At 45.5% G+C, this 14,709-nt stretch overlaps 5 protein-coding genes across 5 annotated transcripts; 3 read left to right on the forward strand and 2 right to left on the reverse strand.

The window, feature by feature from the left end:
- Positions 1-78: 78 nt before the first annotated feature.
- On the forward strand, positions 79-320 carry N7479_000332 (uncharacterized protein; the record flags this gene model as incomplete). The annotated part of the gene is made up of 2 exons (XM_057248030.1): positions 79-139; positions 196-320. The coding sequence occupies 2 exons, from the start codon at positions 79-81 to the stop codon at positions 318-320; spliced, it is 186 nt and encodes a 61-aa protein (XP_057112462.1).
- Positions 321-1,551: 1,231 nt separating this feature from the next.
- N7479_000333 (3'-5' exonuclease) lies at positions 1,552-2,274 on the reverse strand (the record flags this gene model as incomplete). Its single annotated transcript, XM_057248031.1, has 1 exon — positions 1,552-2,274. One exon carries the CDS (start codon positions 2,272-2,274, stop codon positions 1,552-1,554), a length of 723 nt encoding a protein of 240 aa, XP_057112463.1.
- A 2,140-nt stretch (positions 2,275-4,414) lies between these two features.
- Positions 4,415-5,541, forward strand: N7479_000334 (uncharacterized protein; the record flags this gene model as incomplete). The annotated part of the gene is made up of 4 exons (XM_057248032.1): positions 4,415-4,626; positions 4,691-4,924; positions 4,984-5,058; positions 5,130-5,541. The coding sequence occupies 4 exons, from the start codon at positions 4,415-4,417 to the stop codon at positions 5,539-5,541; spliced, it is 933 nt and encodes a 310-aa protein (XP_057112464.1).
- Positions 5,542-5,765: 224 nt separating this feature from the next.
- Positions 5,766-10,657, reverse strand: N7479_000335 (uncharacterized protein; the record flags this gene model as incomplete). Its single annotated transcript, XM_057248033.1, has 4 exons — positions 5,766-7,797; positions 7,870-8,233; positions 8,292-8,848; positions 8,910-10,657. 4 exons carry the CDS (start codon positions 10,655-10,657, stop codon positions 5,766-5,768), a joined length of 4,701 nt encoding a protein of 1,566 aa, XP_057112465.1.
- Positions 10,658-11,845: 1,188 nt separating this feature from the next.
- Positions 11,846-13,841, forward strand: N7479_000336 (ATP-binding protein; the record flags this gene model as incomplete). The annotated part of the gene is made up of 6 exons (XM_057248034.1): positions 11,846-11,986; positions 12,056-12,658; positions 12,718-13,334; positions 13,394-13,455; positions 13,527-13,687; positions 13,740-13,841. 6 exons carry the CDS (start codon positions 11,846-11,848, stop codon positions 13,839-13,841), a joined length of 1,686 nt encoding a protein of 561 aa, XP_057112466.1.
- Between the last annotated feature and the right edge of the window lie 868 nt (positions 13,842-14,709).

A 14,709-nucleotide genomic window follows, 5' to 3' on the forward strand; every position in this document is an offset into this window, starting at 1 on the left:
AACCGCCTCAATGGATACACCCAAATCTCCTGGCGCCCCTGGCGCAGCCAACCCCCTGAGCAAGAATCACTCAATCAAATGACCAATTCCGCTCAGCCTGAATCTCACGTTAATGAGGCTTTTGCTGGCACAGCAAATGGTGCAATCTAACCTTCTCGTCTTCAGCGTCTAGTATATAATAACAACTTCATACAGATAATGTTGCCCAGCCCAAGCAACACCGCCATTGGGGGTGGGGACACGACAAGGGAAGCAAACTAGCCACAAGTCAGCAACCTAGTCAGGGACAAGAAGATATGGACTGGGTTATTGGCACGTAGAAGAATAGTAGTCGACGCAGTGGGTGGAGAAGCTGGCGTCGAGTTTGTGAAGAGACCAACTAGTACCAACACTCTCTTTAGGCCAACAAACTCGGGCTAGACTACTAATTATTGTAATCTAGCCGTACCGTTTATCTACCTATCGTGAATTAATTTGGTATCCCTGTTACGATCTACATTCTGCTGTTTTTCACTGGATTTAAGTCGATACAGATTTGAATTTCAATGAGTTTCTTACTTTATCACGGACCCGGTGAAGAGCATCTTTCACCACCGACTCGGGATCAACGTCCTCAGTATGTACGTGGTCTAACAATTCTTTCGCGCATGCGGCTGCCGCTCCGGCAGCAAATGGTTGCCAACGGTCGCTCTCATGATACTCAGTGTAATATGAGATTCCGCGGATTATAACACAGGGAAATGTGTGCATCAAATCCTGCGGCTTCTATTTCAAGGCAGATCGTCCCACGGACAAGTCCGTCTTTGATCACCACACTGCGAGAGGCTATAGCTCCATAATAGATGATAGGAGCCTTATCCATCCTTGGCTTCTGGTCAACCTGCTCTGACCCCAATCACATTTTGAGCAGGGCTTGCCAGTAGTACGGAGATACTTGGGCTGAAAGAGTTAATCAAATATCTGGGCCGGAGGAGAATACCTTTTTTTTTTGTTCCTCGTATGACTGGATATATTTCCAATATTTGCTCAACATGATCACTCATCTTATGATGATGACATGTTCGAATCTGAGCTTCCGGAGTGTGGATCCCAACCACCGAGGGGCTCTTCGACATACAACGTAGAAATACTCTGGAAATATCAGTCTGCAATTTTCTTTCCGAGCTCATAGAACGAGCTCCCCATTTGAGAGGCGACCGCTACGCCTAGCCAGCGTCAGTGGGCGGATACTAGCACAAATCGAGAAGAGCTAATTTTCAATGCTTTTAATCCGTAGCCTATGGATGCTGGTTAAAAAAGGCCGATTTCTGCTTCCTTGGCTCTTACACTTGGGCTTAGGATTTATATTAAAAACAAATATAGCTAGGAATGCTAAATTGACGAACCGTGTACTAGAAGAAGGTAGACTGCGAACTAGAAACGAAATTTGAAAGGCAATAAGAAAGGATAATTCCAAAATCAATCAACAACACAAAGCAACGTGGCTCAGGAGGGAAGGCATGACTCAAAGATGTTCCATACTTCAGGAAATACACGAGCGCTGTTATAGGATTAATCAGACCAAGGATCATATCCTTCAGGCCATCCCAACTCCTCCGCGAGCTCCGACCATTGGAAACTTTCGTAGTCATCATAATGTTCAGTATTATGTTGCGAGCTTCGAGTATACTGTGTGGCAGGAAGCTTCCCCTTGCGTTTGCCGTATTTTTTTCGGTTCGGTGCGAGTCTCTGCTCTTCCTGGAGTCGAGCCTTTTCCGCCCACAATTTAAGTTCCTCCGGGTTTCTGATGCACCAGATGGTGACATCTCGTGCTGCATGTGCATCCTCTAAAGCACTATGCCCGCAACTGCCTGTCTGTATATCCAAGCCCAAGAGGTCTTTCGCAAGTCTTTTCAACCCCCACATGCGGGTCAATGGCTTCGTTGATGGGATGGATGGGAAGACAGTCTCAGCAGTCAAGATCGCGGAGTCGACGACTTTTGCATGAGATATGCCTAGTACTTCGAGATCATAGTGGAGAGAATGACCAACCAACACAGTCGAATCGTCCATAAAATCCCATAATTTGTCGCGCGCCTCTCGCCAGTTTCTAAATGCTGCACCAGAGGCAACAGCGCTGGTCATGATGGCCTGTGTCACGCCACTGAACTCAGACCTCCAGTCAAGTACCTCCTCGGTCGGAGTAACATAGCGACTTATAAGAACTTCGCCAGTCAAAAAGTTGATGGCACTGAGAAAAGCGAGTGCTTGGCGACCATTTTTGACTCCGACCATCTCACAGTCAATGGCGATGGCAGAAATATTGCCTGGATCTTGTAGCTCTCTGCGAGGTGTATCTCGAAAGTGATAGGTCTGAATGGACCCTTTGCATGGGCGTTTCTTGTTTCTTAGGCATGCTGGACCTAGGATATATCCTTCCGTCTGAAGACGATCCCATGAATGACACCTCGAGCGTAGATATCGCAAGATGAGGTTCTGTTCCAGAGGATGTATATATGCTGGATAAAGAGCGATGCCAGATGTACTATTTGGTAAACCTTCTGTTGCAATGAATGTAAGCCTTGGATTAATCGGTAGGTAGATTTGAGGCTCTTTACCTGTGATGAGGCCCCCTTCCAAGTTCAATACTGGCATATAAGCCAATAGGTTATGTGACAAATGGCCGTGTTGAATCTCCGGTCCCTGTTTAGAGAGTTTGGAGGCTCTCTCGGGGGTATCTGTTTGGACAGCTTTCGACTGTACAACTGGTGTTGCCACTGCATTTTTTGATGGCACACTTGGGGATAGTATCCGGCGACTATCACTTGGTATACTGGACGAAACAGACTTATCATACTTTTGATAATGTTGTATAATCGCCAACTCATCCTTGAAGTTTATTTTGCAAACAGGACACTGAAAAGCATGGCCCTCCTCTATGAAATGAGTTTTGACAGCAATCAGACTCCGAAAATCTTTCCTCTCACACCTAGGACAGGAAAATCGATTTGAAGACTTTTTACTCATGTTCATAAAATCGAAGCCGATGGGAATAACAACCGTACGCAGGCTCCGCTTAAATAATAGATTTAGAGACGACTTGCGCTCTTTATTTGTCTGCCCAAAAATGAGACTAGTTCTCAAGGCATACACGTAGTCAAATTCATGCATACTGTGGCAGGAAACTATTGGCAGTTGCAGGGGTTTTCGAACTGCGCGCTGCGGTACGCTGCTTCGCCACAACTCCCGCGCAGTCATGCGATTTCATTATCTTGGTCTGGTCTACAGATTGCAAAGCCAGTAGTCAAAAGTCATTCCACAAAGGGTGCATCTTTAGATGCTGACAGACTTTCTCAAGTGCAAAATTTCGCCCAATAATTTTCCGCTCTCACATTGTTAGGGTCAGTGCGTCGCTCCGGGCCGAAGGATTGATTCTCTCTCACTAGGCTCTCACCCCATTTTTTGCCTACTTAAATAACGAAAGCCCAACTGGGCAGTTTTCGAGGCATGCGAGAGAAATATATATTATCTAGGTACTACTTTGGAATTGGCTTTCTTTCATAGGTATTTTCTCCGTAATAGAGTAGGATTGAATTCAGGGCATACAGGTCCAAGTTTATGATATGATAATATTTTGTTGTGGATGCCTTGGTGCCTTAGGCATTCACCCTCGATAGTAGATAGTTCGGGAGTTTGCTCCCTTTAGGAATCTAACTCTCTCCCTCCTCTCGCTCTGGATACTACTACGTAGTCTCCATCATATTTACATACCGTAACTACAGGTTGGGTGCTAGTATTAGTTAATTCGGATCAACAGGAGATCCTGAAAATATTAGTGATCCTAATGATGTCCCTAAATTTTGGGTTCTCTATTATACATTGTATAAACGATAATCTTTTTGAATATTTGGATACTCGATAATGGAGGATATTAGTATAAGTACCATTTTTTGTTCCAACTTATACCTAAGATCTTTTAGAAGCTTTGAAATGGATAAGACGAGAATGTGTAAAGGTCAACGTGAAACTCTCATGTTGGGATTCTAACCAAATGGTCGTCTTAAATCTCCGGTCCCTGTTCAGACGGTTTCAAGGGAGAGTGTTATACGTAGTCCGTAGTTAACTAACTAGTTAGTTCGCTCATATTAGGCAAACCAACGGTAGCAAACAATCTGCAAACATGTAAACTCCATACAAACACTACAAAATACTGCAAACAATCAAACATGTACTTTTGATCGCCAGCAGCAACTATGATTGGCAGATAAACCTGATCGCTCAGTTTGCAAATCGGAGATAATGGACTTTGTGAACCATGCAAACATGAAGGAGTGTCGTAAGTCTTTCTGAGCGGACTATAAGATGAATATGATATCCATTGGAATGTAGTAAACAGATCAAGACCGTTATCACTGCTGAGACTAAAACTATAACTATGACTTACAATCGTATCGCTGTCTATGGACACCGGGGCTGGGTTAGCTCTACTATCTTCGCCGCCCTCGTACAGTCTGGAGCCCCTATCAAGGTTCTCTATCGACCCAGCTCCGACGTGAGTGATCTTCCTGAAGGTATCACCTCGGTCAAGGTAGATGTGGAAGACCAACAGGCGCTTGAAGCCGCGTTACAGGATGTTGACATTGTAATGTAAGTTGATCATGCTCAATTTAGGAGTGACTTCATAAACTGATCGCTAATTTGGATTCCAAAGCTCGCTGGTTGGTCAAGAAGGCGTTGCGCGTCAACATGGATTTGTGAAAGCTATACCTCACACCAATGTCAAGCTTTTCGTGCCCTCAGATCTGGCGTTCCGCTGCGATGAACAGGGACTACGAGTTCCAGTGAACAAAGTGAAATTCGAAGTCGAGATTGCCGCCAAGAATGCTGGCATCCCGACCACTATTATTTTGCCAGGCTATTTCGCGGAGTCTTCTCTGAGTTCGTTGTAGGTCTTGTATCTTGGATCGCATTCATGAATTTGACGCTAATATGCTGGAACTTTAGCCTGATTGGAGTTGATCTTCCCGGGAATCGCATTGTCTTCACTGGGGACAGCGAACACCAGATTGTGAACATTTGGTTAGTATACATCAACGTATCCAGTATTATTCTGCGACCGGGAAATATTAATAAGGTCTGCGTTTTAATAGCACAAGAGAATACGTTGCAGCCGCATACGCGGCGATCTTCGCCCAAACGCCCATCTCCCAACTCCAGGACACTGTCATCGGCCTATCAGAGCTGCGCGTCACAGGACAGGATGTTGCGAAAGCACTGGAAAGGAAGCATAATGCTCCCCCTACGGTATTCCGACACAGTCTAAAGGAAGCGGATCGTCAAATGCAAATCCGTTTGGACCAAGGTCGACCTCTCGCGCTGGCATGGTATTGTCGGAGAGTCTGGGGTTCGGGTGAGGTGCAGAACGTGATCGGATCTAATATCTGGGAAATACCAGGGTACCAGAAAAAGACCTTGAAGGACTTGATTGAGGACGGGGAATTAGTTGCCTATCGTAAAGCAACGCCGGAGTTGAAGGCCGCTCTGGAGCAGACATTTTATTGAACCTTTGATGATGCGTGTTAATCTAATTTGATGTTCCTGGCTATAGGTTGTAACAAACTGGGCTCTGATTAGAACCTTGGAATAAAGGATTTAATGCCTAAGCTATCTTCGCATGCGTCCGGCACCTACTTTGGCGCTTAGTATCTTAAGCGGAGTTCAATTATAAACCAAATTTCTGGCTTCCAGGCAGTTCAATATATTGTAAGTAGAGCTAAGAATTACACTCAGAATAGGTACGGCACAATATCACAGTCTTCTTCGTGGTCAAAAGACTCAAATTTCCCTTTCAGCCTCCCACTCGCAGGGTTGGTATATTGCGTCTCATCGGTACTCGGCTTACACGTCCAGACTAGGTCGTCTTCTTCGCGCAGCAAAACGGCAATTGGAAGATGACAGATGTGTCTGGGCACTATCACACCCTGGCTCGGAAGACAGCAGTGTGATCCAAGTATCAACATAGCGGACTTGTTTGCAGTTTTCTTGCTCGACGTCGTTTGTGGGCTTTTCTGGGCTGGGAAGAAGTACATGTCCCGTGATTCCACCGACCGTGGCAGGAATATTGGATTCTTCAGGTAGCATACATCAAGGCTCGCTGTGCTAGGCGAGCTAGTGTTTGCTGTCGGGCGGAAAAGAGGGATTCGGATGAGATCGAGTCTGTCATTACTGGTCGTGAAGAAAAGGTGCTTGTCAGTCCAAGTGAGGAAGTAGGGTAGCTTTGAAACAGATAATTTAGAGGTGCTGCCGAGCTCAAGGGTTGTTCGGAAGATTAGTAGAGGTGGACTGTTGGTTGTCTTTCGCACTGACAGTCTGTGAGTCGATACCTGGAGGCTGAGCAGCATAGACGGCGACTCATCATTCTTATTCTTTTTGACATTCTCGCGAGCCTCCAATGCTGCAAAGTGGACGTGATGACCGTCACGCGAGAAATATGCCTTGACAAAGATGTGACAGCTGCGATATCCAGTTCGACATAGGTCGCGTGTGAAGTAGGTGTTGTACTGATAGTTGGCAAACAGAACCTCCCCATCACCAAGGGGCCAAACCAAAAGGGGTTTGGATGGATGGAAGACCGGAGGCGAGTCAAACAGACTACTCTTGATAAAGCAGGTGAAATGGAAGACGGGGATCTGTTCCTTTCTGGTAGCGTCATACACCCGAATGCTTGTGCGGCGAGTCCCCTCAGCCTTGATAGTTTTGTTGCCGATCATCAAATTTTCGAATTGAACGCCGTCTTCATTTTCCGAGTCGTCTTCGTTGTCAGACAAACTATATGTCGTCGCAGAATCCATACTTTCGACGTCAGCATTATCCGCATCGCTAACTGCTGGCATCAGATCATCTCTATCATTCAATCCGTCGCTTTCATCATCTGAGTCTGAAAGAACACTTTCCACACCAGCATCGAGCAGTGATGCGTTGCCGTCGCTCCCGATAAAGCTTCCTCTGTCCTCAATGTCGAGCTCTTCCAGAGCCAACTTCTCATGATCCCAATCATTCCATTGCTCTTCATCTTCCGTCTCATCGGACATGATATCAGTGGATCCTTCAGTCCAGGAAGTATAGGCCGAGTTGTGGGCATATTCGGAAGATTCTTCTAACAGGTCATCTGTACAACCTGACTGCGCTGTTGCGAGCTCCAAGGCTTTTTCTCTCTGTGTTGTTTGGTTCAAATTTTCAGGCTCTTCCAGCGTCGATACTAATGCAGACAGGACACTGGTATCACTAGTGCCCATGCCGCTATCGCTGTCATTTTCATGATCTTTCGTAAATATACTCGTTGGCTGCGTAGTATTCGGGGTCGAATTTGAACCTGTTTTTGTGCGTTGGTCCAATTCTTCCACGGTTTCTTCCAATTCCTGAATCACGATTTCGGCATAATCAATTATCCCCTCTTCGCCAACCATTTGCTCTGGGACTTTGACGTCACCCATGGAGAGAGGTCGTCTTGTTCCCACGGCAATAAAATTACCATCGCTGGCCATCTCATCAAAGTAATCTTCTTCCGGATTAAGGATAGAAAGTTGCGTATATTTATGATCACCTCCTTTGATGAACACCTGGGATCCAATGCGCATGAATTGCAAGTCCTTGGTAAATGAAACCAGGCGAGGTCGACCAGGAACCTCCTTAGCCAAGGGGTATTCATAGAGAGGCCACATTGAGGAGGACGCGTACAGGGTTTCAACTGTTTGAAGCTTAGACTGACGACCATTCAGACACCAATGCTCGCAGCAAAACTCCAGTCTTTCACGTTCTCTATAGGTATTTTATTAGTGAGCGTTCGCCATTGCGTAACAGAAACGAATCTAGGAAGTTTTCATAACTCACAATTTCACCAGTTTCAGCACTGTCAGCAATTTTCCTGTCTCATCAACACCTTCGAAGCACCGAATGGGTGTTTCAATATGGCTATCATCATCTGCGGAGAACATCAAACTCTTGTATCGGCTAGGACCCTTGTTGAGGTAGTTGTGGGATCCCAATGCGCCAAAGAAACATCTGTCAATTTCACCTTGGTAGGCGCCCATGAAGCTAGTCTCGCCGTCCAGCAAAGGTCCCCATTCTCCGACAAAAGCCCCGTAGTCTCTTGCGAATGCCTCGTCGCAATTACTTTCCAGCCAGTAAGGGAAAACACGTTTAATATGTCTCCCAGCCCAGGGGCGTGAGCCATCATACCAAAAGCGAAACTGGCCTAAAAGATCCATGAGTCAATTTGTCTTCGAGGAGAAAGGAAGAGGATGGCTACATACCGTCAATGAATAGACTTTGTATTTGCAATAAAGTAAAAAACTGGGGGCTAGTAATGAGCCTGGAGGCCTTTTCGCCAAATTCCGATGAGTAACCGACGTCGTCCAAATGCTTATCCCAATATTTGGCAGCGTAAGAAAGAAGATGGTGGTTCATAATGTCATCTTCAACACAGTCGACAAATGTCTCGCCCTTCCTGGCAAGCAAGCGCTGATAACGTGGCTGCAAGAGATACTTTTGGCAAATATTTGCCATTACATCGTTCGTGAGAGAATATGCTGGCGGGTTGGAGTTGCCTATCAGAATTTCAGAGTTTTTGAGGAGAAAGCTTTTGACAGAACCATGCGTGAGAGTGCAAATCGCAATTTTTCCTTCTGGGCCCTCAGTCTCATGGACTTGAACAAGAGGTTGACAAAGCTCCAGAATTTTGCTTTTCTTGACAATCTTCTGGCTCCTATCAATATCATGTCCTTCATAACCTTTCACCATGGCTGTACATTCACAAAGCTCGTCCAACCGTAGAGGCCGTTTCGCGTGTACGATACAGGCAAGAAGGATTCTGGAATCTGAAGTTAGCAAGGTTCCTAATCAGGCCCACAAGAGTTCGGAATGGTACATACGAAACAAATTCCCTCAGAGCAGGCTGGATGCTTTCCATCTTTCGCTGGTAGTACCTCTCATAACTTTCAGGGAGCCCATCCTTAATGACCTGTTGAATCATCCCTAGCGTTACAGCATCTGACATTGACTCTAACATCAATGAAGCCCACAGAAAGCATCCATCAGCTTTCTCGCGTAGATCTCTAAGAACCAAGTTTGTATACCCTGCATCAAGTTCGAAGCTGTCCAAATCTGTGATCCTCTGTGACAGATACCTCTCGATGTCACAGCTGTTAAGGTCCTTAGTGATATGAATTGATGGAAGGCCTTTGAGATGAGGGTCAAGGCAGGTGCGATGTTGCGAGCTGTACCAACAGCGCAGGCGGTTTGGTGTTGTACGGCTCAATTCCCCCAAGAATTCCAGAACTTTGAAAATCTCCTTCTTCCTACCATCCTTTTCACACTCCTCGTCAAGGCCGTCCAAAAAGACATAGGTTACGGTCATTTCGTCTACAAGCAATTTGATAAATTGCTTGATGTCTTCCACGTTCGCAGTTGTCGCGCCTTCCTGTGTGAATTTGTGGATGTCCTTGGGGATGTCACCGGTCTGTTTTCCCAGCTGATTTACAAGTTGCTCAGCAAGACACCGATATACCAATAAAGATGGAAACTCTTCATCAAAAGTGAAGTATTGGTAGATGACGGCCGATCCGTTAGAGCTGATCTCATTCATCTTTTCAACGGCGTATGCAGTCAATACGGACTTTCCAGCACCTGGAGCAGCCTTCACCCATAGCTGGGAAGTTGGGCTACTGCTATCCATCCATTCCTTCATGATGGGATGCTCAAATAACCAATCACAAGTATCTGGGCTTCGTCGCTCGAGTTTATTGTCGCGATGGCGGAAATTGCTCCCGTTGAGCGGCAAGGTCCCATCCCGCAGCCACTTTCGCACCTCTTCCTGCCTCTGCATTTTTCTTTCTTCTTTACGCTTTTCCATCTCTTCCGCATACATCTGGAGGAGTAATTTCTGTTCCTCTCGGGCGATACCGGCAAGTCGGCGCTCTTCGGCTGCATTCTCACGCTCCCCTCTGTCCACGCGCTCCTGAACGACAGGTACAAGTCGGCCCATGCTGTCCGCAGTATTTGCAATGCTTGTGACAATCCCATCAATTTTCTCGATGCTAAACTTAGCCATCGCTCGAAGGGCACGATTAGCCACGCAGCGATTACACTCCTTGTCGACCCGTCGCCAAAAGCGAATGATATCGATGTACGATGTTTGCAACAACTCCCGCATCGTGGATGAGTGGTCGAATAGTTCTTCATATTCGGAAAGCACGACGAGGTGAGTGTTCAATTTTTTGATTTGATCGGATATCTTATCGTAAAGCTCGAGGAACCGCTTAGAGCCCTCAATCGCAGACCTCAAGCAGCCCCATATAATAGCCGTGGGCATTGGGTCTGCCGAGACGAGTACATCGACGATCCCTGAATAAGCACTCAGAACTTGCACTACAGGTCCCAAGATTTTGCGAGCTGCACGAGCTGCCGTGCGGTCGTCCGCTTGGCGCTCCAACTGGATGATATCGTTCTTGATCGCACCAGCTATTGGTACCCCAGAGCGTTGTTGCTCCTGCAATTTTTGGAAGAATTGTCGTGTTTTGCTCTTCGTTGATCGGGGTTTGTTGATATATTCATCCAGCGCACGCGCAAATGCTGCAGAGCCTCCTGTCGCTCCAACGTCCTCAGTAGCATTCTCGGGCATTTTGGGCCGGTCAGTGGACTAGAGCTCGTATCTCAAAGATGGAATGATATGTAGTCAATAAAAAGCCCAATCTATCATCAACTGTTAGTACCTCACTGCTGACAAAAGGTCAAGAATCAGTCCACGGGTTCCCGCTCCACGCAATATGTTAGAAAGCTATCCATCCAATCAATTATGGAACCGAACAGGCTAAGATGCATGACTCGTCACAAGTGCTGACGCTTTTAACAGGAATAATAGGCGCTAAGGAGCTATACGAGATATCGGCCCCCGCCCCTTTCACCGCCGATCATTACACACTACTAGTAAGCACTAGTTATGGCTCGTCTTGTTGTTCCGGTACTTAGCTTTTACTAAAATTACTCTCGCCTTCTATTTACCTTAATGGTTAGTATTATTGCAGACTAGACAAAGCCCATCATTAAGCTAGTTAAAGACTAGAGCTTCTGCCTTGAGAGTTGAATTGGTTAATAGGAAGGCCTAGTAGCCCTGGAGGTACATAACTCTGGGGCTTTTCGCTGTTTATTAGAGCCTCATTAGGTACGTATTTGTGAGCCAACGCTATAATCGATCGCCACTCCACGTAGCCTCTTGGCAAAATATATGAGAGCTATCCAATCAGCTGTTACATTTACATCACCCAATAGGCTAGGATGCATGTCGCGTTACAAGCGCTGACGGTTTTGACAGGGGATAGGTGTCAAGGAGCTATACTAGATAATGCCCGTCCCCGTCGATCGTCCCGCCTCGACACTTCTTGTAAACACCGAGGGGCTCGGCTCTTCTCACCCACACTTTGCCCCAAAAGATTGATTGTCTCTTCTATTTGCCTTAAAAGTTAGCAATATGGCGGACCAGACAGCGTCTGGCATACCAGCGAAAACCGCCTCTGAAGAACCTCCAAAGACTTCAATTCAGCGTGTTATGACCGACCATGGCAACAAATCGCAGCGCTTATTGCGCGTTGATCAGATGTGAGAAACTTGAAGCTGTAGCCTTTAGAACAAAGTTGACCGCTCATGCTAACTTGAATATTGTGCCAACTAGATATAGCAGGTAAGGACTGAATCCTGCAGCAACCCTAGTGAAATCGTGCCCATTAAACTCCAATCAAGGAAGGACCGACAGGTTCATTTTGTGAAGACCGCGAAAGCAAAGGCCAAGCCCGATCGTTTTAGCAAGACTGCAATGGTCGTTCGCCGAGTTATCACGAAACAAGGCATGGTCTCCCACACAGAGATCGATATCCGGTCACCTTTGCTGCAAAACTTATTTCGCGATCTTTTTAAAGGGATCGAGGGTCTGGAGCTGAACAAGTCTCCTCCAATTGTTAGTCTGAAGCCTTAAAGCAGAATTTGGATATATTAGAATATGGGAAGACTAACCAAACTTTTTCAGGCCACCCCAGAGCTCTTATTTTGGGCCGCGCCGGATCTGATTCGAATCAAAGAGGAGGAAAAGCAAAAGACGTCTCCTAATCAACATCTGATCAACGATATCGGAACAGCTCTGCGTTTTGTTGAAGAGGACTATGCAAGCACGATTGTCAGCCTAAAGTCCCTTCTAGAGGAAAAGCAAATTACCTGGGATCTTCTTTGGGCTATCTTCCCACCAAGGGAAGTAATTATTGCGCCCCGATTTGGTACTCTTTTCGAGGAGCAGGCCTTGAATTTGAAGAATTCGGAGTACAAGACACGTCCAAATGGTACCTTCTACTTCTCGGCGAATGGCCAGGTCATTAAGCATGATGGCGAAGACTTCGGTACAGCAACCGTAACATTGGAAATAGACAAGTATGAGGGTTCTCGGACGATAGGTAGCCTAACCTTCTTTCCGATAAAGCACCATGACCAAGAGTTTGCAGTCCGAGAAAGACTCATTGCACGAGGAAGGAAGTTTCTCGCGTTATTAGAACAACCTGCTTGCAGAGACTATACCATTACAAATGCTGTCAAGGAGGTTACTTTGCCAGATGGAAAGTCAATTCCAGAAAATTTCAGTGTTGGTTTTAGCGCATGGTTTTTCGTTACTTGATTTCTGATGCTGACCAACATCTATAGGCTCTTGGAAGAACCATGGTCGACCCTCCTGGGTATTATTTTCACAACACTTCGTCGGATTTGAATGAGCCTTGGGTCTACTCAACAGATAAGCTAGATTCTGCTAGTTTGTCCGAGGATCAATTATTGATTTGTGACTCATGTATCAACGGCTTCAGCTTTGCACAGAAAGTTTGGTGCAAACTTGCGGTGAGGGCGCTTTCTGAAGTTGAGTGGAATCACAATGCCTTCAAAAGACTAGTTATGGAAGAGAATCGCCGACAGCTTATCCATGGGCTTGTTCAAGGCCACCGGCAGGATGATGCAGTCTTTGATGACATTGTGGCTAACAAGGGCCAAGGTCTTATTGCCCTTCTGACAGGAAGTCCTGGTGTGGGGAAAACACTGACTGCAGAGGCTGTTGCCGAAGTCACTCAGCGCCCACTGTATGTGGTCGCAACTGGTGAACTAGGAATCGACCCTGATGAAGTCGATAATCGCCTAAATGTTATTTTAGACATCACACGGCGATGGGGCTGCGTTCTTCTAATTGATGAAGCAGATGTCTTCCTTTCGACGCGTGGTAAGGATCTAGCCCGGGATGCGTTGGTGAGCGTTTTCCTCAGACGACTCGAATAGTAAGTCTAGCCTTTTGTTTTTATCACATATTGGGTCTGTACTCACAAATCAACTATAGTTTCCGTGGCGTAGCAATCCTCACCACAAACAGGAAACACGACATCGACCCAGCTTTCATGAGTAAGTTCATAGTTCCCATAGGTGTGTCCTCCTCCTTTGGATCAGCTAACGGATTTCCTGATTCCTTACAGGCCGAATCCATTTCACCCTTCACTACCCAGATCTTGATGCGAACAAGCGACAGGAAGTGTGGAAGAGTTTCTTGTCAAGTGTTGCGAAAACATCAGAGCTGTCCGAATTTACAGCCGATGACTTTTCCGCCTTGTCGAGGCATCCTCTGAATGGCCGACAAGTTCGTTCAAACACATACCTCAAAAGGAAACTAAGCTGACTGGTTGTTTTAGATCAAGAATGTTGTCTCCTGTACAGTGTCCCTTGCAAGGGTGAGGAAGAAGAAGATCACGGTAGAGGATATCGAGAACCTACTGAGTGTTATGATTGATTGAAGCCATTCAGGATATATATTTTGCGAGAAACTTCGAATTTATGACCCCTTTAATAATCACTTCTGTGGAAAAATATGGAGGCTTCAAAACATAAACCACTATAAAATCCGAAGCTTCATTTTACTGCTTGTGGTTCACAGGATGTAAATTCTAACCTTACAAGGTCAAATAAGGTGTGCTACTTCATGCGATATAGTTCATAAGCGAATGCATAAAATGCGCTATTTTCCAACAAAAGCTACAAATATGTACCACAACGCCGCAGTCATAACTATTCTTTGAGATAAACCAGATATCATCTAAAAAGTATTGGTCTATTAGACAAACTCTATATAGACTACTGTTGTTAAGATATGTATCAAGTTCTCATGTATTGCATTCACTAGACTCCCGCAGAGCCCACAAAGCCCAAAGCCCAACCCGGACCCAATTCGCGGATGGGCCCCAAGCAGTACAAATATGCCGAGAATTCAGAAGTTGAACCCCCTAAAAGGGTTTTCAAAATTACCCTTCGTTTTACCCCCGTTTCTAAGCCTTATCCTGAAGGTAATATTTTATTAATTTAAATGATTTAGAATCAATCGCTAGTTGTCTCTCTATATCACGTTTAAAACTATCAAAAAGCGCGTTATTTAGATAGTTCATAAATTACAGAAGTTCACTAAGAAAGATGTAATAGTACTCATATACCAACCCAGAATATATATCCTGCCAAAACATTAATGGCATCTCGACTTCTATCCGTTAGATTTGATTCAAAATTAAAGCATATACTTATATAGCTAATATAATTCTAGATTTCTAAATTTGAACTTTATATACCTAGTGGAAGGTCGTAATACAGCGATTACAGAGGCCGCCTAGGATT

This window comes from Penicillium vulpinum (genome assembly GCF_028829585.1).
Source record: "Penicillium vulpinum strain IBT 29486 chromosome Unknown utg000001l_segment0_segment0, whole genome shotgun sequence".
Taxonomy (NCBI): Eukaryota; Fungi; Ascomycota; class Eurotiomycetes; order Eurotiales; family Aspergillaceae; genus Penicillium; species Penicillium vulpinum.